This window comes from Hemitrygon akajei, chromosome 6 (assembly GCF_048418815.1).
Source record: "Hemitrygon akajei chromosome 6, sHemAka1.3, whole genome shotgun sequence".
Lineage (NCBI taxonomy): Eukaryota > Metazoa > Chordata > Chondrichthyes > Myliobatiformes > Dasyatidae > Hemitrygon > Hemitrygon akajei.
Window position 1 is genome coordinate 180596697 of NC_133129.1, and position 26622 is coordinate 180623318.

General features: G+C 45.8%; 1 protein-coding gene across 3 annotated transcripts in view; it reads left to right on the forward strand.

Annotated features, from left to right (window-relative positions):
* Window positions 1-26622, forward strand: part of mpped2a (metallophosphoesterase domain containing 2a) — a 201270-nt gene that overhangs the window by 82648 nt on the left and 92000 nt on the right. For all 3 annotated transcript variants that reach the window (XM_073049866.1, XM_073049869.1, XM_073049868.1), the window contains exon 4: window positions 23720-23945. In XM_073049866.1, the coding sequence (XP_072905967.1) occupies window positions 23720-23945 (226 nt within the window). The remainder of the gene's footprint in view (window positions 1-23719; window positions 23946-26622) is intronic.

Below are 26622 nucleotides of genomic sequence, written 5' to 3' on the forward strand. Positions count from 1 at the left end.
ATCTCTTCTTTCAGTTAGTCCTGATGAAGGGTCTCGGCCCGAAACGTCAACAGTGCTTCTCCCTATAGATGCTGCCTGGCCTGCTGTGTTCCACCAGCATTTTGTGTGTGTTGTTTGAATTTCCAGCATCTGCAGATTTCCTCGTGTTTGCGCACACACACAAAATGGTGGAGGAACTCAACAGGTCAGGCAGCATCTATGAGGAGGAATAAACAGTCACGCTTTTAGGAGCTTAAAGATCCTCACTTTAAGAACAGCTTTTTTCCCCTCCCCAGTCAGATTTTTGAACAGCCTGTGAACAGCACATTGCCATTCCTCTTGTACAATATTTATTTATTTCTGTAATTACAGTAATCTTTTTCTTCCACTGTCCTGCTGTCATAAATCAACAAATTTGACAATGTACGATCCTGGGAATGAAAGGGTTAGCATATGAGGAGCATTTGATAGCTCTGGGCCTGTGCTCACTGGAGTTTAGAAGAACGAGGGGGATCTCAGTGAACCCAACTGAATATTGAAAGGCCTCAATTGAGTGAACGTAGTGATGGTGTTTCCAATAGTGGGAGGGTGTAGGACCAGAGGGCACAGCTGCAGAATACAAGAATAGAAAAAAAACATAGAAAACCTACAGCACAATACAGGCCCTTTGGCCCACAAAGTTGTGCCAAACATGTCTCTACCTTAGAAATTACCTAGGGTTTTCCCATAGCCCTCTATCGTATCCGCCTCCAACACCGTCGCCGGCAGCTAGTTCTCAGTCCGTAGGACACACAAAGCTGCTACGCAGGTTGACTCTATAGTCAAGAAGGCATACGGTGCATTGGCCTTCATCAACCGTGGGATTGAGTTTAAGAGCCGAGAGGTAATGTTACAGCTATATAAGACCCTGGTCAGACCCCACTTGGAGTACTCAGTTCTGGTCACCTCACTACAGGAAGGATGTGGAAACTATTGAAAAAAGGGTGCAGAGGAGATTTACAATGGTGTTGCCTGGATTGGGGAGCATGCCTTATGAGAACAGGTTGAATAATCTTAGCCTTTTCTCCTTGGAGTGTTGGAGGATGAAAGGTGATCTGATGGAGGTGTATAAGATGATGAGAGGCATTGATCGTGTGAATAGTCATAGGCTTTTTCACAGGGCTGAAATGGCTATCACGAGAGGGCACAGTTTTAAAGTGTTTGGAAATAGGTACAGAGGAGACGTCAGGGGTAAGTGTTTTTTATATACGCAGAGAGTGGTGAGTGTGTAAAATGGGCTGCTGGCTATGATAGTTGAGGCTGAAACAATAGGGTCTTTTAAGAGACTCCTGGACAGGTATATGGAGCTCAGAAAAACAGGGGGCTCTGGGTAACCCTAGGTAATTTCTCAGGTAAGGACATGTTCGGCACAGCTTTGAGATCCGAAGCGCCTGTATTGTGCTACAGGGTTTCTATGTTTCTAATTTCCTGGGCTATCTCTACTTCCTTTCTTGAATAAGGGAACAACATCTGCAACCCTCCAATCCTCTGGAACCTCTCCCATCCCCATTTATGATGCAAAATTCATCACCAGAGGCTCAGCAATCTCCTCCCTTGCCTCCCACAGTAGCCCGGGGTACATCTCGTTCGGTCCCGGTGACTTATCCAACTTGATGCCTTCCAAAAGCTCCAGCACATCCTATTTCTTAATGTCTATATGCTCAAGCTTTTCAGTCCGCTGTAAGTCATCCCTACAATCACCAAGATCCTTTTCTGTAGTGAATACTGAAGCAAAGTATTAATTTAATACCTCTGCTATCTCCTCCAGTTCCATACATACATTTCCACTGTCACACTTGATTGGTCCTATTCTTTCACGTCTTATCCTCTTGTTCTTCACATACTTGTAGAATGCCTTGGTGTTTTCCTTAATTCTGCTCGCCAAGGCCTTCTCGTGGCCCCTTCTGGCTTTCCTAATTGCATTCTTAAGCTCTTTACTGCTAGCCTTATAATCTTCTAGATCTCTATCATTGCCTAGTTTTTTTTAACCTTTCATAAGCTTTTCTTCTTGACTTGATTTACAACAGCCTTTGTACATCACGGTTCCTGTATCCTACCATCCTTTCCCTGTCTCATTGGAATGTACCTATGCAGAATGCCACACAAATATCCCCTGTACATCTCCCACATTTCTGCCGTACATTTCCCTGAGAACATCTGTTTCCAATTTATGCTTCCAAGTTCCTGCCTGATGGCTTCATATTTCCCCTTACTCCAATTAAACATTTTCCTAACTTGTCTGTTCCTATCCCTCTCCAATGCTGTGGTAAAGGTGATAGTAACCCTGTTATTATTACACCTTGTCTCCCTATCTGTTCCTCAAATGTCCCTTTAGAATGAAGATGAGGAATTTCTTTAGCCAGAGGGTAGTGAATCTGTGGAATTCATTGTCATAGATGGCTTTGGAGGCCAAGTCATTGGGTATATTTAAAGTGGAGGTTGATGGTTTCTTAATTAGTCAGGGCATGAAAGGTTATGGGGATAAGGCAGGAGAATAGGGTTGAGAAGGATAATAAACAAGCCATGATGGAATGGTGGAGTAGAATTGATGGGCTGAGTAGGCTAATTCTGATCCTAGTGTTGTGCAAAATTCTTAAGTGCACATATATATGCACAATGCTGTATTTGTCAAAGTGGAGTGGCGAGCAAATTTATAAATCTGGTGTGACCAAAGGAAGTTGGGAATGGCAAAAGGTGGAGTGTCGAGGGAGGGGTGTGGTGGAGCAGGAGTGCCAGAAACAGAAGGGGTGGCATGGGTGCAGGCACACCCAGCCCTGAGACAACAGCCAAGGTCATTTGATTCCAAATAATTGGTTTATTGATCATTGCAGAATGTCTCTCTGGTGTTTCCCACTCCCTCCCCTCTCCATTCCCCTTTTCCCAACCATGATTCCCCTCACCCTGCCCCCTTCCCACTCTCAGTCCACTGTAGAGACCCATTTCAGAATCAAGTTTATCATCACTCACACGTCATAAAATTTGTTTCATTTTTGAGGCAGCAGTACAGTGCAATACATAAAATTACTACATTATTGGTAGTCTTGGGCACCCAACTATATATACGTACCTTAGAGTTTTGCACAGTTATTATTATATTATATTATTGTAATTTATAGTTTTTATTCTGTATTACAAAGTACTGCTGCCGCAAAACAACAAATTTCACAACACACGTGTGGTGAACTACATATACCTGTCTGGACACTCTCCCCCCACTGACTGCTCCTGTGGCTCCTCCCACTGACCGTGGCTCCTCCCACAGACCCCGGTATAAAGGCGATTGGAGTCACAGACCCTTCCTCAGTCTCCAGGATGTTGTGTGGTGGTCACTTGCTGCTTGTGCTTTCTTCCAGCCAATAAAAGCCTACCTTAACCCGCGTCTCAGAGTTATTGATGGTGCATCAACACACCAGTTATATTAAACCTGACTCTGATGTTCTGTTGAGAGTCGAGAGATTTGGGTGGGGGTGGGGAAAATGGAGGCGGCTCTCTGCCAAGGACACTGTGGGAATGCAGTCTTGCTCTTCCCCAAGCCTGGTATCTATCTCCCCAGTCAGCTAGCTAATCACCACTGAGCTCTTGTTTCTGTCTTCTGAGGGATCTTCATGGGCCTTGGTCACAGACAAGTTTCCTAAGTCACAGTGCAGACCCCACTTCAAGTGGCGTTGCGACGATGGCGGTAGAGATTTGGAGTGCGAGGAAATCTGGGGCGGGGGGCGGAGGATATGGAGGGGGCAATCTGTGGACCAAGGGCGCTATGGAAATGCATTCTCACCCTTTCCCAGGGCTGAAGCGCACTCTGGTTTTTAAGTCCATATCCGGATATTGTCCCAAAGTACAATCCCAGACCTGGCAGCTCTAACAACATTGCGTCTACATTACTCCTGTACCGATTCATCTGCTCAAACCTTCCCACAGAACATATTAAAAAATTGATAAGGGTTATAAATAATTCTATGTTTTGTCACTCATTGAACAACCGTGGGATTGCAGAAAAGTGCATCAAGTTAATGTGAAATACCTGTGTAGCAATACAATTCCATCTCACTTTATATTGCATTAGCAAGCCAGCCAATATGCTTCAGAATTCCCCTGACCAATAATTCAGAAAGTATCTCGGTTCAAGCTGCCAAACTTCCATTTTCTCTGGCTGCTGATTCACTTATCTGCGTGTTTAAATAATTCAGTATAAGACACTGAGAGACGTGGAGCTGGTAGAAAGCACTGAGGAACATGGAGAGAAAGACGTATAACTTTAGCCGCCGGGAGAGGAGAACAGACAAAAAAGAATTCTTATTTCTGACTGTAAAATGTTGTACTTCATGTAAGATAGAACTTCCTGCCCAAGTCCCTACCCTGGAAATTCACCTCACTATCTGTCTGTGCAGGTGTTGTTGACTGCTTGCATCATTTTCTGTTTGTCTCACCACAGATTTATTTCTAAACTGCATTACCCTCCCCTCTAGAGGTTGAGGAGTTTATTAATGAATAGTCATGGTAGAGTAAAGTAGTGGTTAGCACAACACTTCACAGTGCCAGCGACCCGGGTTCAGTTCTCACTACTGTCCGTAAAGAGTTTATACATTCTCCCCGTGACCACATGGGTTTCCTCCCATAGTCCAAAGACATACTGGTTGGTAGGTTAATTGGCTGTTGTAAATTGTCCCATGTTTAGGCCAGTGTTAAATTGGGAGTTGCTGGGCAACGCAGCTCAAAGGACTGGAAGGGGCTGTTTCACACTGTATCTCAAAATAAAATTTAAAAAATTAAAATAGGAACAGAGATGGTACTTAATGGTATTGGGCCATGGCATAAAAAAGATTGGGAATCCCTGCACCAAAAAAGGCATCATAACTCGATGCATTAATATGGCAATAGCTCTGCCCGAGGCTGCAAAAAATTGTGGAGTTGTGAACACATCATCACTTTTTATCTGAAGTAATCAATGTATATTGCTTATTTATTTATTATTATTATTATTTCATTTTTTCTTAGCTCAAGCTGGTAAAACCTGAGGTGAGGCATAGCCAAGCACGCTCATTTCTCAATTGCTAGGAACTTTTGCACTACTTTAGTGGTGTTCCGTATTGTAGCTTTCTGGGGATTTACGTAGATGTTGCTGTGTAGGCCTAATTGTTTAATGTAGTGACTTTGGGATAAAACAGTTGTAGATATTACTATTGGGACAATGTTCATTGTTCACGGTCCACAGTCTTTCAATTTCTTCTTTTAATTCAGCATATTTCTGGTGTTTTCACTTATTAATTTATGTAAGTCGTGTTTGATTTGGCTATATCTACTAAATAGGCTGTTCTTGTTTATCCTGCATTATTATATCTGTACTGTTATTATGGATTGTCCTATCTCTAATAAAGGGCCATAATTTTTTTTTAACTTTTTGCCTTTTACAATTTATCTTTTTCACATTGGTTGTCCATCTCGTTTCTTGAGGGTCTTTCATTGATTCTACTGTTTCTTTGTATTTATTGTGAATGCCCACGAGAAAATGAATCCCAGGGTAGTATATGGTGGCATGTATGGACTTTGATAATAAACTTGCTTTGAACTTTGAAACCAGCTTCCCCTCCATGGACTCTGGCTACATTCTCTCTGCCTCGGTAAAGCAGCCAGTAGAATCAAAGACCCCACCCAGCCCAGGCATTCTCTCTTCTCCCCTCTCCCATCGGGCAGAAGATCAAGGAACCTGAAAGCACGTACCACTAGACTTAAGCACAGCCTCTATCCCGCTGTTATCAGATACCTGAACGGAGCATTCATACGATAAGATAGACTCTTGGCCTCGCAATTCTTGCACTTTATCATTTACCTGCACTGCATTTTATCAGCAGGCTTTGCACTTGATTCTGCATTGTTTTGCTTTGTTCTAACTCCATGCACTGTGTAATGATTTGATCTGTATGAACAGTATTCAAGACAGGCTTTTCACTCTATCTTGCTACCTGTGATAGTAATAAACCTCTTCCAATACCAATACCAGTAGCAACATCAATCCCATACAAGTGCCAATACCCAAAACTGGTAACCAATGCCAGTACACAATATCATCATGTGCTATGTCAGGTGATGTGGGGCCATCATGGTCTTTTGACCATGACTGTTCTTGGCAGATTTTTCTACAGAAGTGGTTTTGCCATTGCCTTCTTCTGGGGCAGTGTCTTTACAAGACGGGTGACCCCAGCCATTATCAATACTCTTCAGAGATTGCTTGCCTGGCATCAGTGCTGATGTGCACTAGCTGCTCCCATGGCTTCACATGACTCCTGATCGGGGGTGGGGGTGGGGGGAACTACACCTTACCCAAGGGTCCCCTGCAGGCTACCGGAGTACAATGAGCCCATGAACACTTCCTCAATACCTCCCCCCTCTGATTTGCACTACATATTTAATTTATTTTTATGTATAATTATTGCAATTTATATATTTTTAATTTTTATATATTGCAGTGTACTGCTGCTGCAAAACAACATATTTCACGATATACGCCGGTGATTTACTTATTGACATATAGTGGTGGGTAGGCTGTTTCAGACATTCAAGCCGCACTGCCCAGCAATCCCCCATTTTAATCCTAACCACTATAGTGTGAGGGAAAGAATTGTTAACAGGAGGCTTGGGTCCCACACCACCAGCTGTTCCCCTTCAACCATCAGGCTCCTGAATCAGAGTGAATAACTTCACTCACAACACTGAACTGATTCTGCAGCCTACAGACTAGACTCACTTGCAAGGATTCTACAACTCATGTTCTCAGCATTCATTCATTTCTTCATGCATCAGTTTGTTCATTTATTATCAGAACAGCAAGTCCCGCTCTTGTTGCAGGAATGGGCTCTCTCTACCTCAATGGAGAGAGAGCGACAGAGAGAGCATGTGTGAGATACCAACACACTGGGTTAAAGAGCGAGGTTTCTTTGAGGGGCTTTTGCTATTGCTTGCATGGTGGGAGGACTTTTGGGGCTTTGATGTTTCTATCACACATTCTATGGAGTTTCTTTGCTTTGCTGATGTCTATGATATCAGATTGAACCAGTTGGACTGGTTGTGTGTGTGTGTGTGTGTGTGTGTGTGTGTGTGTGTGTGTGTGTGTGTGTGTGTGTGTGTGTGTGTGTGTGTGTGTGTGTGTGTGTGTGTGTGTGTGTGTGTGTGTGTGTGTGTGTGTGTGTGAGAGTGTGAGTGTGAGTGTGTGTGTGTGTGTGTGTGTTTTAAAAGAGGTAATTTCAAAGCAGATGTGTGGGACAAGTTTTATTTGCAGAGATTGGTGAGAGTCTGGGGATGTGCTGGTAATGAGGACAAACATAACGGATGAGTTTTAGGGACTCTTAGATTTGCACATGAATGCACAGAGAATGGAGGACTAAGACGCACTACCGTCAGGAAGGGGGTACAGAAGCATCAGAACAAGGATTTCCAGATTGCCTCTTTCCACAGGCTGTGAGACTTATTAATACCCTGCCACCACCGAGGTTTTTTCTCAATGGGACAATAAGCTTTTTACTGTACTGTTTACCTGTGCTGTGCACTTCACATGCATTTTGAATTATATATATATTAACTTATTTGTGGTAATATTCTGTTTCATGTGCTGTGCATGATGTCTTGTGTGGGTGCACCGTGGTCTGGAGGAACATTGTTTCGTTTGGTTGTATATATGTACAGTCAGACAACAATAAACTCGTGCATCAGAAAGGCTTAGTTTATTTAGGCATGTGGTTAGTTTGCATGACACTGGGCCAAATGCTGTACTGTTCTATGTAAATTCAGGAACCGGGGCTTACTATGTCAGGGATTAATGAAGTGAGGAGGAACTTTCCACTCTCTATCCTGGGATCTGAGCGCCGCACAGTCTCAGCGGAGGCTGGGGGTCCTGTTGTCCTGACTCAGACGTGGACTCGTGTAAGTTTTTCTCTGAAGTCTGAGAGTTCTTGTCTGTAAGGGATGATAGTATCAGTTGAAATGTTGTTACTGGCAGGGATTCAAGCTTAATACTGCTTCAGTCTGTGGCTTACATTATTTCAGTAGAAGAGTTGCCCTTTGCAACCTTGCAAGTAATTAAACTGTTTCTTGATAGCTTGGCTTGTGTGAGAGTCTGGGCTTTATTTGGAAGACTGCAGTAAGGAAAGTTGTTCTGAATTTTCAGTAATTCGATTTCCCTCTTACAAAAGTAAACATTTAGTGGCCAGCATTGCTCTTCTGCTTATGAAAGAAAGATCCACCAGCCCTTTCAGAAGCTTTTGCTCTTCATTCTGATAAATCCATTTTATGTCAGTACCTCTCCTTGGACTTCAAATTTCAAAGTCAATTTAGTATCGAAGTACGTATCCATGGTGCTATGGTAAACTATGTATACCTGTCTGGACTGCTCCTGTGGCTCCTCCCACAGACCCCTGTATAAAGGCAATTGGGGCACTGCTCCTCCCTCAGTCTTTGAGATGTCGTGCTCCCTTTTTGTTGCTAATAAAAGCCTATCGTTCACTTCCTGTCTCCGAGAGTTATTGATGGTGCATCAATTTTATTAGCAGCAATTTTAAAACATGGAGAGCATTTTACAACCCGACAGATTGGATCTCGACCTTCAATCCCAGGAAGCCGGCGACGCTTTCAAACTCTGGCTAGCATGTTTCGAATTGTACCTGGAGGAGATTTATGTGACCGACCTTGCCACGATGCGTAGGGTTCTCCTCTCCAGAGTCAGTCCAAGGGTCTACTCCATGATCAGAGACCAAATGGATTACCGGGGTGCGATGGATGCCCTCAAAAGACAATACCAGCGGCCGATGAACACCGTCTACGCAAGACATCGCTTAGCGACACGGCAGCAGCGGGCCGGAGAGTCGAGCGCTGAGTTTGTCCGGGCCCTACAGACACTCGTGCGGGCCTGCGACTGCAGGGGACTGACGACAGAACAGCATGCGGAGCTGCTAGTAAGAGACGCCTTCGTCACGGGGATCAGGTCAGTGTACGTGCGCCTGCGGCTGCTGGAACACACCGATCTTACCTTACAGTCGGCGATCGAGCTGGCCGACACGTTGGAGGCCGCTTTGCACAACGCTGACACTGTCCAGGTGCGCGATCTCCCGCCGGCCTCACAGACGCTGCAGACCCCGCAACCCGCCGGCGAATCGACCTCGGCTGCTGCCAGTCACGAGTCCGTGAAGACCCCGCAACCCGCCGGTGAATCGACCTCGGCTGCTACCAGTCGCGAGTCCGTGAAGACCCCGCAACCTGATGGCGAGTCGACCATGGCTGCTGCCAGTCGCAAGTCTGCGCAGTGTTACTTCTGCGGACTCGAACAGCTCCCCAGAAAACGCCGCCCAGAAGCTACCTGCTCCAGCTACAGCAAGAAGGGTCACTTTGCCAAGGCCTGTAAGTCCAAACCACAAGCGGGGTCGAGCAGTGCCGCGTGCAAGGATAGGGGTCGCCATCTTTATCGGCGCCACCTCGCCCCGCCTCCGACCCACGGGTGCTTACCGGGCACCAAGACGGCGATTCAACTCTGGCCTCCGTGACCCTCGACCAAAGCTCGATTAAGTCGGAGGAGCAGCGGCTGCTCAGGGAGGGGATCATTGAGCCAAGCACAAGTCCTTGGAGGGCCCAGGTGGTCGTTGTTCGGACCGGACAGAAAAATAGGATGGTCGTGGACTATAGCCAGACCATCAATAGGTTCACGCAGCTTGACGCGTACCCCCTACCCCACATTGCGGATATGGTCAATCAGATAGCTCAGTACAAGGTGTACTCGACCATAGACCTAAAATCCGCTTACCATCAGCTCCCCATCCGCCCGGAGGACCGCCTCTACACCGCCTTCGAGGTGGGCGGCAGGCTCTATCACTTCCTGCGCATCCCCTTCGGTATCACGAATGGTGTCTCTGTCTTCCAGAGGAAAATGGACCGGATGGTGGACCATTGCCAACTGAAGGCCACGTTCCCATATCTGGATAACATCACCATCTGCGGTCACGACTGGCAGGATCACGACACCAACCTCCAACGATTTTTCTAAGTGGCCAGAGCTCTTAACCTTACCTATAACAGGGACAAGTGTGTGTTTGGAACCACCCGACTTGCTATCCTTGGGTATGTCATGGAGAACGGGGTCATTGGCCCTGACCCGACCGTATGCGCCCCCTGTTGGAACTCCCTCAGAGCCCTCAAACGGTTCCTGGGCTTCTTTTCCTATTACGCCCAATGGGTCCCTCACTACGCAGACAAGGCCCGCCCCCTGGTCAAGTCTACCACTTTTCCCCTCTCAGCCGAGGCCTGCGCAGCCTTCAGCTGCATTAAAGGGGACATTGCCAAAGCAACGATGCATGTGGTGGATGAGACCATTCCCTTCCAAGTAGAGAGTGACGCCCCTGACTTCGTGCTGGCTGCTACCCTCAATCAGGCAGGAAGGCCGGTAGCATTCTTCTCTCGTACCCTTCAAGGGTCTGAAATTCGGCACTCCGCGGTGGAGAAAGAAGCCCAGGCCATAGTGGAAGCTATTAGGCACTGGAGGCACTATCTCGCCGGCAAAAGGTTCACCTTGCTGACCGACCAGCGCTCAGTTGCGTTCATGTTCAGCAACCAACAGCGGGGCAAAATCAAAAGTGATAAAATTTTGCGGTGGAGAATAGAACTCTCCAACTACAACTATGATATCCTGTACTGGCCTGGAAGGCTCAATGAGCCCCCTGATGCCCTATCCCGGGGAGCATGTGCCAGCGCGCAGCTTGACCGGCTATGCTCCATGCAGATCCTTGCCACCTGGGGGTCACCCGGCTTTTCCATTTCGTGAAAGCCCGGAACCTGCCTTACTCCCTTGAGGAAATCAGGACGATGACCAGGGACTGCCAAGTCTGCGCTGAGTGCAAACCACACTTCTACCGTCCTGAAAAGGCGCAACTTATCAAGGCCACCTGCCCCTTTGAGCGACTGAGTGTCGACTTTAAGGGCCCCCTTCCCTCCATCGACCACAATGTCTACTTTCTCAACATAATCGACGAGTACTTGCGGTTCCCCTTTGCCATCCCCTGCCCCGATACCACTGCCACGTACGTCATAAAAGCCCTGCACCAGCTCTTCACTCTGTTAGGATATCCCTGCTACATCCACAGTGATAGAGGGTCCTCGTTTATGAGTGACGAGCTGCGCCAGTACCTGCTGGCTAGGGGTATTGCTACTAGTAGGACCACGAGCTATAATCCCCGGGGGAATGGACAGGTGGAGAGGGAGAATGCCACTGTGTGGAAGGCCACACTCTTAGCCCTTAGGTCAAAGGGATTGCCGGTCTCTCGCTGGCAGGAGGTCCTCCCTGAGGCACTCCACTCCATCCGCTCCCTGTTATGTACATCCACCAATGCCACCCCTCATGAGCGACTCTTTTCTTTTCCCAGGAAGTCTGCCACTGGGACCACCCTACCAGCTTGGCTGACGTCCCCAGGGCCAGTGCTGCTCCGGAAACAAGCGAAGAGCAATACAAACTCCACGCTGGTTGAGAGGGTTCACTTACTTCATGCGAACCCCCAGTATGCCTACGTGGTCTTACCTGATGGGCGGGAGGACACGGTCTCCGTCCATGACCTGACACCCGCAGGAGCACCAGACCCCTACCCCGAGCACTCCATAGTGACTATGAACCCTGTACCCACCGATGTATATACCCACGAGACACCGCGCACACCAAGCCCTACACAGACTCCTCACGACACTCTCATACCAGGTGCCACACACACGCATGAGGGATTACTGACGCCTAACGGGCTGGCACCTCAAGTCAGGCCGGAGCCAGCACAACCACCGTCACCGGTGCAATCACCACTGGCACCTGTGCAATCACCGCCGGTGCTACGTAGATCGCAGCGACAGACTCGACCGCCTGATAAACTTGACCTGTAAATATACTTGTCAGAAACTTCGCCCCGTGGGGACTCTCTTTTAAAACAAAGGGGGGTGGGGTGAATGTGGTAGACTATGTATACCTGCCTGGACACGCCCCTCTGCTGACTGCTCCTGTGGCTCCTCCCACAGACCCCTGTATAAAGGCGATTGGGGCACTGCTCCCCCCTCAGTCTCCGAGATGTCGTGCTCCCTTTTTGTTACTAATAAAAGCCCATCATTCACTTCCCGTCTCCGAGAGTTATTGATGGTGCATCACCATCATCAGGGACCCCCATCCAGGCCGTGCTCTCTTCTTGCTGCTGCCATCAGGAAGAGGGTACAGGAACCTTCAGGAACAGTTATTATCCCTCAACCATCAGGCTCTCGGATCAGAGGGATCAACTTCACTCACCCCAACACTGAACAGTTCCCATAACCTATGGACTCACTACCAAGGACTCTGTATTATTTATTTATTTTTTTATTATTTCCCTTTCTTGGCTTTCTTTTTGTATTTGCACAGTTGGTTGTCTTTTGCTCATGGATTGCCTGCCTTGTTGAGTGCAATCTTTCATTGATTTTATTATGGTTCTTGGATTTGGTGTGTATGCCTGTGAGAAAATGTATCTTGGGTTATATATGGTGACATGTGTACTTTGATAATAAACTTACTTTGAAGATGCATACATTTACTTTGAACTTTGATCTTTGATATGTCACCATATACAACCCTTACATTCATTTTCTTGCAGGCATTCACAGAACAAAGTACAATAGAATTAATGAAACATTACACACAAAGACTGACAAATAAGCAATGTACAAAAAATGACAAACTGTGCAAATACAAAACAAATTATAAAAAATACTGTGAGCAAGATTTGTAGAGACCTTGAAAGTGAGTCTGTAGGTTGTTGAGGTGAGTGAAGTTATCCACTCCAGTTCAGGAGTCTGACTGGTGAAGGGTAATATCTGTTCCTGAACCTGGTGGTGTGGGACCTAAGACTCTTGTACCTCCTGCCCGATGGTAATTTCAAGAAGAGAATGGTCTGGATGATGGGAGTCCTTGATGACGGATGCTGCTTTCCAATGACAGCACACTTTGTAGCTGTGCTACAAAAAAAAATAAAAGAGAAGTATAACATAGCAAAGATGAGCAGGAAACCGGAGGACTGGGAAGCTTTTAAAGAGCAACAGAAGATAACAAAAAAGGTAATACGCCAAGAAAAATGAGGTACGAAGGTAAACTAGCCAAGAATATAAAGGAGGATAGTAAAAGCTTCTTTAGGTATATGAATAGCAAAAAAATAGTTAAGACCAAAATTGGGCCATTGAAGACAGAAACGGGTGAATTTATTATGGGGAACAAGGAAATGGCAGATGAGCTGAACAGGTACTTTGGATCTGTCTTCACTAGGGAAGACACAAACAATCTCCCAGATGTAATAGTGGCCAAAGGAACTAGGGTAAAGGATGAACTGAAGGAAATTTATATCAGGCAAGAAACGGTGTTGGATAGACTGTTGAGTCTGAAGGCTGATAAGTCCCCAGGACCTGATGGTCTGCATCCCAGGGTACTTAAAGAGGTGGCTCTAGAAATCGTGGACGCATTGGTAATCATTTTCCAGTGTTCTATAGATTCAGGAACAGTTCCTGCTGATTGGAGGGTGGCTAATGTTGTCCCACTTTTCAAGAAAGGAGGGAGAGAGAAAACAGGGAATTATAGACCGGTTAGCCTGACGTCAGTGGTGGGAAAGATGCTGGAGTCAATTATAAAAGAGGAAATTAAGACACATTTGGATAGCAGTAGAAGGATCAGTCCGAGTCAGCATGGATTTATGAAGGGAAAATCATGCTTGACTAATCTTCTGGAGTTTTTTGAGGATGTAACTATGAAAATGGACAAGGGAGAGCCAGTGGATGTAGTGTACCTGGACTTTCAGAAAGCTTTTGATAAAGTCCCACATAGGAGATTAGTGGGCAAAATTAGGGCACATGGTATTGGGGGCAGAGTACTAACATGGATTGAAAATTGGCTGGCTGACAGGAAACAAAGAGTAGTGATTAACAGGTCCCTTTCGGAATGGCAGGCTGTGACCAGTGGGGTACCGCAAGGTTCGGTGCTGGGACCGCAGCTGTTTACAATATACATTAATGATTTAGATGATTGGATTAAAAGTAACATTAGCAAATTTGCTGATGACTCAAAGCTGGGTGGCAGTGTGAAATGTCAAGAGGATGTTATGAGAATGCAGGGTGACTTGGACAGGTTGGGTAAGTGGGCAAATGTATGGCAGATGCAGTTTAATGTGGATAAATGTGAGGTTATCCACTTTGGTGGCAAGAACAGGAAGGCAGATTACTATCTAAATGGAGTCAAGTTAGGAAACGGGGAAGTACAATGAGATCTAGGTGTTCTTGTACATCAGTCAATGAAAGCAAGCATGCAGGTACAGCAGGCAGTGAAGAAAGCTAATGGCATGCTGGCCTTTATAACAAGAGGAATTGAGTATAGGAGTAAAGAGGTCCTTCTGCAGCTGTACAGGGCCCTGGTGAGACCCCACCTGGAGTATTGTGTGCAGTTTTGGTCTCCAAATTTGAGGAAGGACATTCTTGCTATTGAGGGAGTGCAGCGTAGGTTCACAAGGTTAATTCCCGGAATGGCGGGACTGTCATATGTTGAAAGATTGGAGCGACTAGGCTTGTATACACTGGAATTTAGAAGGATGAGAGGTGATCTGATTGAAACATATAAGATTATTAAGTGATTGGACACACTGGAGGCAGGAAGCATGTTCCCGCTGATGGGTGAGTCCAGAACTAGAGGCCACAGTTTAGAACAGAGATGCGGAAGAACTTTTTCACCCAGAGAGTGGTGGATATGTGGAATGCTCTGCCCCAGAAGGCAGTGGAGGCCAAGTCTCTGGATGCATTCAAGAGAGAGTTAGATAGAGCTCTTATAGATAGCGGTGTCAAGGGATATGGGGAGAGGGCAGGAACGGGGTACTGATTGTGTATGATCAGCCATGATCACGGTGAATGGCGGTGCTGGCTAGAAGGGCCGAATGGCCTACTCCTGCACCTACTGTCTATTGTCTATTGCTCAATGCTGGGGAGGGCTATTCCTGTGATGGACTGGGTCGTATCCACCACTTTCTGGAGCCCTTTCCATTCCTGGGCGTTGGTGTTTCCATACAAGTCCATAATGCAACCAGGGATACTCTCTGCTGTGCATCAGTAGAAGTTTGTCAACGTTTTACATTGCATTCTGAATCTGTGTGCATAGTTCGAAAAAAAAGTAGATGTGCTGCCATGCCATTCTTGGTAATGGCACTTGCATGCTGGAAGCAGGACAGATTCTTTGAAATGAAAACACCAAAGAATCTACAGTTACTGACCGTCTCCACCACCGATCCCCTAATAAGGTTTGGCTCGTGGACATCTGATTTCTTCTTGTAGTCAACAATCAGCCCTTTGGTTTTACTGGAGCTGAATGAGAGGCTGTGGCGGCACCACCAGAATCCCACTCTCCCTATGTCCAATCTACAGAGCCTTATCCAATACCGACAGACTCACCGTACAAACAGCAAAGTCTCATGGTCAACTGTGCCAGTTGTAGGAGTGACATTGGGCACGCACTGCCTTGCAAACGCTGTTACAGCACCCGTGACCGCCAATCAGGGTTCAACTCCCGCCACTGGAAGGAGTTTGTACGTTTCCCTCGTTACCAAGTGGGTTTCCTCCAGGTGCTCCACTTCCCTCCCACATTACAAAGATGTGCAGGTTAGTGTGTTGGTGGCATGCTATGTTGACACTGGAAGTGTGCCCAGCATAACCTGCACTGATTTGATTTGACGCACTAGATATATTTCACTGTTTCAATGTACATGTGACAAATAATAAGCTTAAAAACAGTCTCCTTTGAACTTTCACTCACCCTCACCTTAAACCTATGCCTTTTAGTGCTTGATATTACCACCCCTGGGAAAAGGACTTGTAATTTTATAAACTTCTGTCAGGTCACCCTCCTTCCCCCTGCTTACGACACTCCAGAGAAAACAATGTAAGTGGCCCAAGTGTTACACCTCCTCCCCCACCTCCATGCAGGGCCCCAAGCAGTCTTTCCAGGTGGGGCAATGCTTCACCTGTGGATCTGGTGGGGTCGTCTTTCGTGTCTGGTGCTCCCGAAGTGGCCTCCTCTACGTTGGTGAGACCCGTCGTAACTCGAGCGACTGATTCAACGAAAACATCCGCTCCGGTGGCCAAATATTTTAATTCCAATTCCTATTCCCATTCCAACATGTCTACCTTTGGCCTCCTCTTGTCCCAAGATGAGGCCACCCTCAGGGTGGAGGAGCAACCCCTGATATGCCATCTCATCTGGGTAGTCACCAACCCGATGGCATGAACATCAAATCCAGTAAAAAGATTTTTACCTCCTCCTCCTATTCCCCACACTGGCTTTTTTCCTCTACTCACCTGCCTATCACTTCCCCTGGGTCCCCTCCTCCTTCCCTTTCTCCTATGGTCCACTCTCCTCTTCTGTCAGATTCCTTCTGCTCCAGCCCTTTACCTTTCCCACCCACCTGGCTTCACCTATCACCTTCCAGTGATCCCCCATCCCCTCACCCCACCTTTTTATTCTGGTGTCTTCCCCCTTCCTTCTCAGTCCTGAAGAGTCTTGGCCAGAAATGTCGACTGTTTGTTCATTTCCAGAGATGCTGCCTGACCTGAGTTCCTAGAGCATTTTGTGTGTGTTGCTCTGGATTTCCAGCATCTGCAGACTTACTCATATTTAAGATTGCTTTATATCGAATCCTCCCTAATCCATTCATCATCCAGGCGAATCTCTTTCTCCCCCTCCTCCAAGCCACACAGCAATCTTGTAATGCAGTGATTTTGTTGGATGGCTTTTCCCCCCCTCAGGTTGGGCGGGACTAAAAGCAGAGATAAAGGGTGAAGTGTGAAAGGTGAAATATTTCAAAGTTCAAGGTACACTTATTTTCAAAGTATGTATACATTATACAGTCTTGAGATTCATCTCCTTACAGGCAGTCACAAAACAGAGAAACCCAAAAACAAACCCCATATATATGAAGAAAATACTGTTTAACAACCAACGTGCAGAGTATTAAAAAAAACACATCATGTCTATAAGAAAATTAATTAATAAAATAACCTACGAAAAAGACCGTTAAACAGCCAATGTGTAATGGAGAAAAAGAATCATGTAACCGCAGGTAAATAATGTTTCTGAGCCAAAGTCCACAAGAGAGTCGGAAACCCGTAGTTCACAGCAGAGCCAACTAAACGTCATGGGGTAGCGATCTGAACTGACCCGTACCTCACCTCGGGCCTCAACACCCTGACCTTTCAATCTAGCCTAGTGCTTAACTCTCCGTCCAAGTAACATGTTCTGCACTTGGATACGCCACCTCGATTCAGCCCAAAATCTCCGTCCGAACATTGTGTTCGCATCAGTACACTCTGGGGCCTAGACCCACGGCTTCGATTTTAGTCTGTGTCCAATCTTTCACGCTTTTGGCAATGGGCCCCGCGCCTCGCCTTGCTGTGGTTGTGCCACATCGGATTGCCTCCAAGTCCAAAGGGAAGTTACAGACTATTACTTGCGTTGACTGTTTCCCAGAAAAAGTGTGGTTAACGAAGTATTTAGTTGCTGTCCTTGTTTCATTGGCCACCAACCAGAAGTTGCCGAGCTTCACCAGCGCTTTCTTAAACTGGAGGTGCAAGATGTTTAAGGGGAACGTGAGGGGGAGCTACTTCACTTGGTGGGTGGTGTGAATGTGGAGCAAGCTGCCAGCAAAAGGGCTCAAATGGAACAGTTAAAAGGAGGTTGGATAGGTGCATAGATAGGGAGTCTATGGCCAGAGGTCACAGCCTCAGAATGCAATGATGTTGCTTTAGAACAGAGTGGAGAATCTGTGGAATTCATTGCCATGGACAGCTGTGGAGGCCAAGTCATTGGGTATATTTAAAGTGGAAATTGATAGTTTCTTGATCCATAAGGTATACAAGATTACAGGGTAAAGACAGGATAATGGGGTTGAGAGGGATGATAAGTCAGCCATGATAGAATAGCAGAAAAAACTCAAAGAACTGAATGGCATAATTCTGCTCCTATGTCTTATGGTCTTATAGTTTGCAGGGTGGGTCCAGATGGGACTAGACAGAAGATCGGCATGGACTAAATGGGTCAAAGGGCCAGTTTCTGTCCTGTAGTACTCTATGATCTGGGTTGAGAGAGACCTATTCTCCATCCCAGAGATTAATTTTCACTTGACTGTGGCAGAGTTGTGGTTGTATTAGTAACTAATAATTCAGAGATCTTGGCTAATAACCCAGGGAACATGTGCTCTGTTGTTGCAAAGCTCTCAGTTGCATTTTTTTAGGAATTAATCTAATCACCCGTCTAATTCATAGGAAATAAATTTTGTAACTTTTATACCAGGAGCTGTCGCATGGGTGTTGGTCTCCTGGAAACCAAGCTAAAACAAGATTAATATAGGGTCAGTGGTTTCATTGCAACGATTACGTGGGAGTTAAAAATGGATTTGTGTCTCGCGTTAAGCTGCATTGTGTTGTTGGGGTAATTCCTTTTGCTGTCAACAGATTTAAATCGCTTTCGGAGTTGGGTTGTTTCATTAAACCAACAAATAGCTTGGGGTTAATTGATCTTGTTTTCTGTACATGGACCAGATCAGGGAGAGAAGCATTTGTAATTTAATTTTGTACTCTTGTCTCCTCATCTCTGATGGTTGACAAGGAGAAATTGAAAGAGAGCACAAGAGATTCTGCAGATGCTGGAAACCCCGAGCATCACACACAAAATGCTGGAGGAACTCAGCAGATCAGGCGAGAAATAGACAGTAAACATTTCAGGTTGAGACCCTTGATCAGGACAATGAACAATCAACAGTCAACTTTTTCTGTCTGTTCCTTTGATCCGGTCCCTTTAATATCGGAGAATGTATACACCCTGAAAATCTTGCTCTTCACAGACATCCATGGAACAAGGGACCCAATAGAATGAAATGATAGAACATCGAAGTGCCCCCTTCACCCCCCAGTTGTACCAGTAGAAGCACTGACCACCCCTACCAGGCAAGCAACAGCAAAGAGACATTGACCTAGAGTCCATCAGCCCTTCAGTATCTCAGACAGGCTCGCTCTCTCCAGCAAGGGAGAAAGGGGTCGCTCCTGCAATGTCAAGAGCAGAGACTGGCAACCCGCCCTTCTGATGTTACAATCTTCCACCTCACTTCTCCAAGCCCCCACGCCCCCGTCTCAAAGATCGACAGGCTCTCACTCTCCAACAAAAGAGAGAGGGATTGCTGGAGTACAGTGCTGCCTTCTGACAGGAGCCGGTGATTAGCAACACACTGCCTGCTGTCTCGATGTTCCAGTCTCCCATGATGCTTAAGTTGGTGAAAGCAACAAGCATCCAGGTCAGCCAGGGGGCTGCTTCCAAGCCATTCCTGAAGACAGCCAAACGCTAGGCAGCACAGCTGGTCTGAAAACCCACCTGTTGCGAAGAACCATAGTTTGAACTGTAGATCACAGACTCCAACAGAACCCCATTCTGTTTATTCCCTTCCACAGATGATGCCTCATGTGCTGAGTTCCTATTGCATGTTTCGTGTGGAGTTGGCTTTGGGATCCACACTAGCACTCAGATTGTTAAGGAGATAATTCCTACAAAGTTATTGTTGGAAATATTAAACTTGAAATCGAAGGGAAACTAATCTCAACAGATTCCTTCTTCTCCATCCCTTCACCTTTTCAACCTATCACCTCCCAGCTCTTACTTCATAAGACCATGAGATATAGGAGCAGAAGTAGGCCATTCAGCCCATCGAGTCTGCTCCACCATTCAATCATGGGCTGATCCAATTCTTCCAGTCATCCCCATTCCCCTGCCTTCACCCCATACCCTGGATAATCAAGAACCAATCTGTCTCTGCCTTAAATGCACCCAATGACTTAGCCTCCACAGCTGCTTTTGGCAAAAAATTTCATGAATTTAACACCCTCTGACTAATGTATTTTCTCCACATCTCTGTTCTAAATGAACATCCTTCAATCCAGAAGCCGTGCCCTCTTGTTCTAGAATCCCCTACCATGGGAAATAACTTTGCCATATCTAATCTATTCAGGCCTTTAACATTCGGAATGTTTCTATGACGTCACCCCTCAATCTCCTGAACTCCAGGGAATACAGCCCAAGAGCTGCCAGACGTTCCTCATATGGAAACCCTTTCATTCCTGGAATTATTCTTGTGAATCTTCTCTGAACCCACTCCAATGTCAGTATATCCTTTCTAAAATAAGGAGCCCAAAACTGCACACAATACTCCAAGTGTGGTCTCACAAGTGCCTTATAAAGCCTCAACATCACATCCCTGCTCTTATATTCTATACCTCTAGAAATGAATGCCAACATTGTATTCGCCTTCTTCACAACCGACTCAACCTGGAAGTTAACTTTTAGGGTATCTTTCACAAAGATTCCTAAGTCCCTTTGCATCTCTGCATTTTGAATTCTCTTCCCCATCTAAATAATAGTCTGCCCATTTATTTCTTCTACCAAAGTGCATGACCTTACATTTTCCAACATTGTATTTCATTTGCCACTTCTTTACCCATTCCCCTAAACTATCTAAGTCTCTGCAGGCTCCCTGTTTCCTCAACACTACCCGCTCCTCCACCTATCTTTGCAAATTTAGCCACAAATGCATGAATGCAAATTTTCCCTAATGCAAATTTAGCCACAAATCCATTAATACCGTAGTCCAAATCATTGATATATATCGTAAATAAAAAAAGCAGTGGTTACAACACTGACCCCTGTGGAACTCCACTGGTAACCGGCAGCCAGCCAGAATAGGATCCCTTTATTCCCACTCTCTGTTTTCTGCCGACCAGCCAAAGCTCCACCCACACTAGTAACTTCCCTATAATTCCATGGGCTCTTATTTTGCTAAATAGCCTCATGTGCAGCACCTTGTCAAAGGCCTTCTGAAAAATCCAAGTACACCACGTCTACTACATCTCCTTTGTCTACCCTACTTATAATTTCCTCAAAGAATTGCAGTAGGTTTGTCAGGCAGGATTTTCCTTTCAGGAAACCATGCTGGCTTTGGCCTGTCTTGTCATGTGCCTCCAGGTACTCCGTAACTCCCTGAATTCTCTCTTCAGGGCCTCCTCCATTTTCCTACCTATGTCATTGGTACCAACGTGTACCAAGGCTTCTGGCTGTTCACCCTCTCCCTTCAGAATACTCTGCACCTGATCCGAGACATCCCATACCCTGGCACCTGCGAGGCAGCTTCTTCTCTCCCTTCTGCACCATGGAACCAGGCTCAGTGCCAGAGACCCAATCGCGTGGTCGTCCTCTGTCAGGTCAACCCCCTCAACGGCATCCGAAATGAGATAATGATTACTGAGGGGGATGGCCACAGGGATGCTCTCTACTATCTGAGCTCTTCCCTTCACTTCCCTGACCATCTCTCACTCATCTAACTCCTTCAGCCTCTCCCTCCCCCACACACCTGGCTAGATCTCCTTCCCCTCCCTGCAGCGTTTCAGTCTGGCTTCTTCCCCCTTCCCTTCCAGTCCTGATGAAGGGTTTTGGCCAGATCTTTAGTGCTCTCCATAGAGGAATGCTGCCTGACCTGCAGCATTTTGTGTGGGTTTTTACTCAGTAGCCCAAGTCCATAAGACCAAAAGACATAGGAGCAGAATTAAGCCATTCAGATCATCGAGTCTTCTCCACATACCATCTCCCCGCTGAGGAACTGAACCCTCTTCTTTGGAGCGAAGGAGGATGAGAAGTGATTTGATAAATGTGTACCGTAATAAAAGGCTTAGATTGAGTGGACAGCCAGAGGCAGAAATGGCTAAAACACAGAGGCAGAACTTTGAGGTGTTTGAGGAAAAGTATAGAGAGGATGTCAGAGGAAGGATTTTTTTGCGCAGAGATTGTTGGGTGCATGGACAGATGTACCGAGGAGCGTTATGCAGGGGCAGCTGTAAAGTGTTGTAAACTCAGACAGCTCCATCATGGGCACCAAGGTGATGCCTGGAAAATGTGCCATTCATCATTAAGGACCCCCATCACCCAGGCCATGCCCTTTTCGCATTGCTACCATCAGGGAGTAGATACAGGAGGCTTCTCTATTTGGAAGGAAGGAAGACAAGAGATGACTTGATAAAGGTGTACAAGATGAAGAGAGCAGTAGATTGAGTGGACAGCCAGAGACTTTCTCCCAGGACTGAAGGATACAATTGGTCAGGCGGCATTTGGAGTATTGTGAGGAGTTTTGTGCTCCATACCTAAGAAAGGAGGTGGTGACATTGGAACGGGTCCAGAGGTGACCCGGGAAAGGAGGGGTTAAAGTATGAGGATTGTCTGAGGGCTCTGAACCTGTACTTGCTGCAGTTTAGAAAAAATGTGCGGTTCAGAATCAGTATCAGGTTTATTATCACTGACATATGTCGTGAAATTCATTGTTTTGTGGCAGCAGTACAGTGCAATACACAAAAAAAACTATTACATTTGTACTTGCAATAAGAAACATAAAAAATAATGTAAAGCAAAAAGAGAGCATAATAGTGAAGAAGTGTTCATGGGTTTATGGACCATTCTGAAATCTGATGCGGAGGGGAAGAAGCTGCTCCTGAAGTGTCTTCTGGCTCCTGTCCGTACTCCCTGATGGTAGCAATGAGAGGAGGGCATGTCCTGGGTGATGGGGGTTCTTCGTGATGGATGCTGCCTTCTCGAGGCATCGCCTTTTGAAGGTGTCCTCGTTGCTGGGGAGGCTAGTGCCCATGATGGAGCTGGCTGAGTTTACAACTCGGCAGATTTTCCTGATCCTGTGCAGTGGCCCCTCCATACCAGACGGAGAGATATCAAATCTCCTAATGAAACATAGCTGCTGGTGTTCCTTCTTCGAGTATTGAAAGGCCTAGATAGAGCGGACATGGAGTGTATGCTTCCAGTAGTGGGAGAGTCTAGGACCAGAAGGCGCAGCCTCAGAGTATAAGGACGCCCTGTTAGAACGGGGAAGAGGAGGAATATCTTTAGCCAGAGGGTTGTGAATCATACAGCTCTAGAGGCCAAGCATTGGGTATATTTAATATGGAGGCAAATAGGTAGTATGGGTGTTAAAGGTTATGGGGAGAAGGCAAGAGAATGGGGTTTGAGAGGGAAAATAAATCAACCGTGGCAGAGAAGATTTGATGGGCCAAATGGCCTAATTCTGCCCCAATGTCTTTATTGTATGATTATTACTGCCGTGTGTAGTTTCCTTTGTGAACTTCAGACAAACAAGGAATTTCATTGCGCCCTGGTATATTTGACAATAGACTATTTTGTGGTAATGTCATTGGTGCCTTTGACACAATTGGCTCTTGCAATGACATCACCAAGGTTTATAACATTCATCTCCATTTGCATTGACATCATCAGCTGTCATCCATAATCAAAGTAACAAATTTTTGAAACAGCACTCAGTTTCATCAGAATGCTTTGTAACTGCCTGATCTTGCAGAATGTATCTGCCTACTTAATATGCTGTTTTATTCAGCCCTATATAAATCCAGGGGACAGGGGCACAACGGTGTTTATTGAATAATTAAGGAAGATTATTAGTGCCTGGTACAACCTTTTGTTGTTATTGCGACAATTGCTCTGGCAGCTCTTTTCATTTTTAAAACATTCTTTCTCTCGCCCTATGCGTGAACCTCGAGCGTGTTTAACAAGGGAGAAGATTGTAATTAAGTGTCTCATTTGCAATTGCAGGAACCCTTCCCTATGAATATAAAATAGTCATCGCTGGAAACCATGAACTGACGTTTGATAAAGACTTCGTTGCCGAGCTAGTGAAGCAGGATTATTACCGCTTCCCGTCTGTCTCGAAGTTGAAGCCTGAGGACTTTGACAATGTCCAGTCGCTTCTGACCAATTGTATTTACGTGCAAGACTCGGAAGTGACCGTAAAAGGGTTTCAGATCTACGGCACACCGTGGTAAGTGTGGAATTTTAGCTGCCCTGCATCTTGTCAATAACCGTACAGAAAGTAGCGGAAACAGTGAATCCTGCAAGGTTGGGCAGTATCTGTGTAAAGTTGCGTTTTGGTACTGCTGTCACAAAATAACAGATTTCACAACACATGGAATGAAAGGGTTAACACATAAGAAGCATTTGATGGCTCTGGGCCAGTCCTCAATGGAGTTCAGAAGAATGAGGAGGGATCTCATTGAAACCGATTGAATATTGAAAGGCCTGGAGGAGAGGATGTTTCCTATAGCAAGAGCGTCACAGCCGCGGTATGGAAGGATGCCCCTTTAGAAAAGAGATGAGGAAACATTTCTTTAGCCAGACGGTGGTGAATCTGTGGAGTTTATTGTCACAGGTGGCTGTGGTGGCCAAGTTATTGAATGTATTTAAAGTGGAGGTTGATACTTTTTTGATCATTAAGGGTGTGAAAGGATACAGGGAAAGTGCAGGATAATGGAGTTGAAAGGAAAAAGCAAATAGCGGAGCAGACTCAATGGGCAGAGTGGCCTAATTCTGCTCCAAAGTCTTGTTGTTTTATGGTCTTATTGTCATATACACAGGTGCAATGTAAAACTGGCAGGAGCACATCATCCATAGAAGCAGCACTCACCAGAAAAACAAACATTTGGGGAGGGACCAGAAGAGGATTACCAGGGTGTTGCCCAGATTAGAGGGCATATGCTATAGCAAGAGGTTGGAAAAAATGGGCTGTTTTCTCTGGAGTGGTGAAGGCTGAGGGGAGACGTGATAGAGGCTTATAAGATTATGAGAGGCAGAGATAGAGTAGACAGGGAGTATCATTGAAATGTGTAATACCAGAGGGTATGTATTTAAGGTGAGGGGGTAATTTCAAAGGAGATTTTTTTTACACTGAGTGCTAGGTGCCTGGAATGTGCTTCCTTGGGTGGTGGTAGAGGCGGAAACACTACTAGTCTGAGGGTAGAATTGTCACGTTCGCAACTTTCGTGGAGTGATGTGTCCTGTGGGGGTGTGCCTTGTTTGGATTGTCAAAAGTCACTTCTATTGTGATTGATTAGTTTAGAAACTTGTGGTGAACTACATATACCTGTCTGGACACGCCCCTCCCACTGACTGCTCCTGTGGCTCCTCCCACAGACGCCTGTATAAAGGCGATTGGAGGCACTGCTCCTCCCTCAGTCTCCAGGATGTTGTGTGATGGTCTCTTGCTGCTGATAGTGCTCTCTTCCAGCTAATAAAAGCCTATCTGTCACCTTACGTCTCCGAGAGTTATCGATGGTGCATCAAAACTGCAGCTGCTTTTCTTATTGGTTAGCTGCCTGGTGTCCATTTCCAAATATCCTGGGTATATAAAATAGCTTGTGTATTTAAAGCATACATAAAATCTTCCTTTGTTTAAGGCAAGGAGGCAGATGACATTGGGAAGGTATGTTCTGCACGCACTTTAAACTAAATATATTTGTTGAATGTACGTATAAATAGTCAGCTTTGTAGTGTCTGTAACTTGAATGTGAATGATTGGTCAATATTTACTGTTTGTAAATAAATGATTGATATACTTATTTGTAGTCAGTGCATTTCCTGTCTCACTCTCTGTATCCACAAACTTGATTCATATCACATTTATGAGGGATCGTTCCGTTCTATGCAGGTTGGCACTTTCATTGTATTCTGGCTAATGGACTACCTGACGGGCAGACTGTAGTTTGTGTGGCTTCAGAGCTGTGTGTCAGACGTGGCTATAGGCAGCACCGGGGACTGTATTGTCTCCCTTCCTGTTTACCCTGTATACCTCAGACTTTAGATACAACACTGAGTCATGCCATCTGCAGAAATTCTCTGATGATTCAGCAGTAGTTGGGTGTATAAAAGGAGGAAAGGAGGATGAATACAGGGCCCTGGTGGAGGACTTTGTCAAATGGTGCAAGCAGAATCATCTGCAGCTCAACATCAGTAAGACAAAGGAGATGGTGATGGACCTTAGGAAAACTAAGCTTGCATTGCTCCCTGTTACTACTGATGGTGAGGACATGGATGTGGTGAGGACCTACAAGTACCTGGGGGTGAACATGGATGATAGACTGGAATGGACCACCAATACAGAGCCTGTGTACTAGAAGAGCCAGAGTCACCTCTACTCACTGAGGAGACTGAGGTCCTTTGGAGTATGCAGGCCTCTCTTTCACATGTTCTACCAGTCTGTTGTCACCAGAACAATCTTCTATGCATTGGTGTGCTGGAACAATGACATCAACGTGGGTGATGCCAAAAGGCTCAATAAACTGATTAGAAAGGCTGACTGTTGTAGGAGTCAAACTGGACACACAGGAAGCTGTGGTAGAACAAAGGACCCTACGGAAAATCTTGGCAATTCTGGACAATGTTTCTCGTCCTCTGCGTGCCACCTTGACTGAACAGAGGAGCACTTTCACTAATAGACTAAGACAAATGCGCTGCTCCAAAGAGTGCAAAATGAGGTCATTCTTACCCTTGGCCATTAAGCTCTATAATGAATCAACCTATAGCCGGGGAAGTGATGATCCCCCTCCTGTCAGACTGTTTAAGATAACTTATTACTACTTCCTTTTCTAATATTTATTTATCTGTGCATTTGTAATGCTACTGTGACACCGTGATTTACTTTGGGATCAATAAAGTATCTTTGT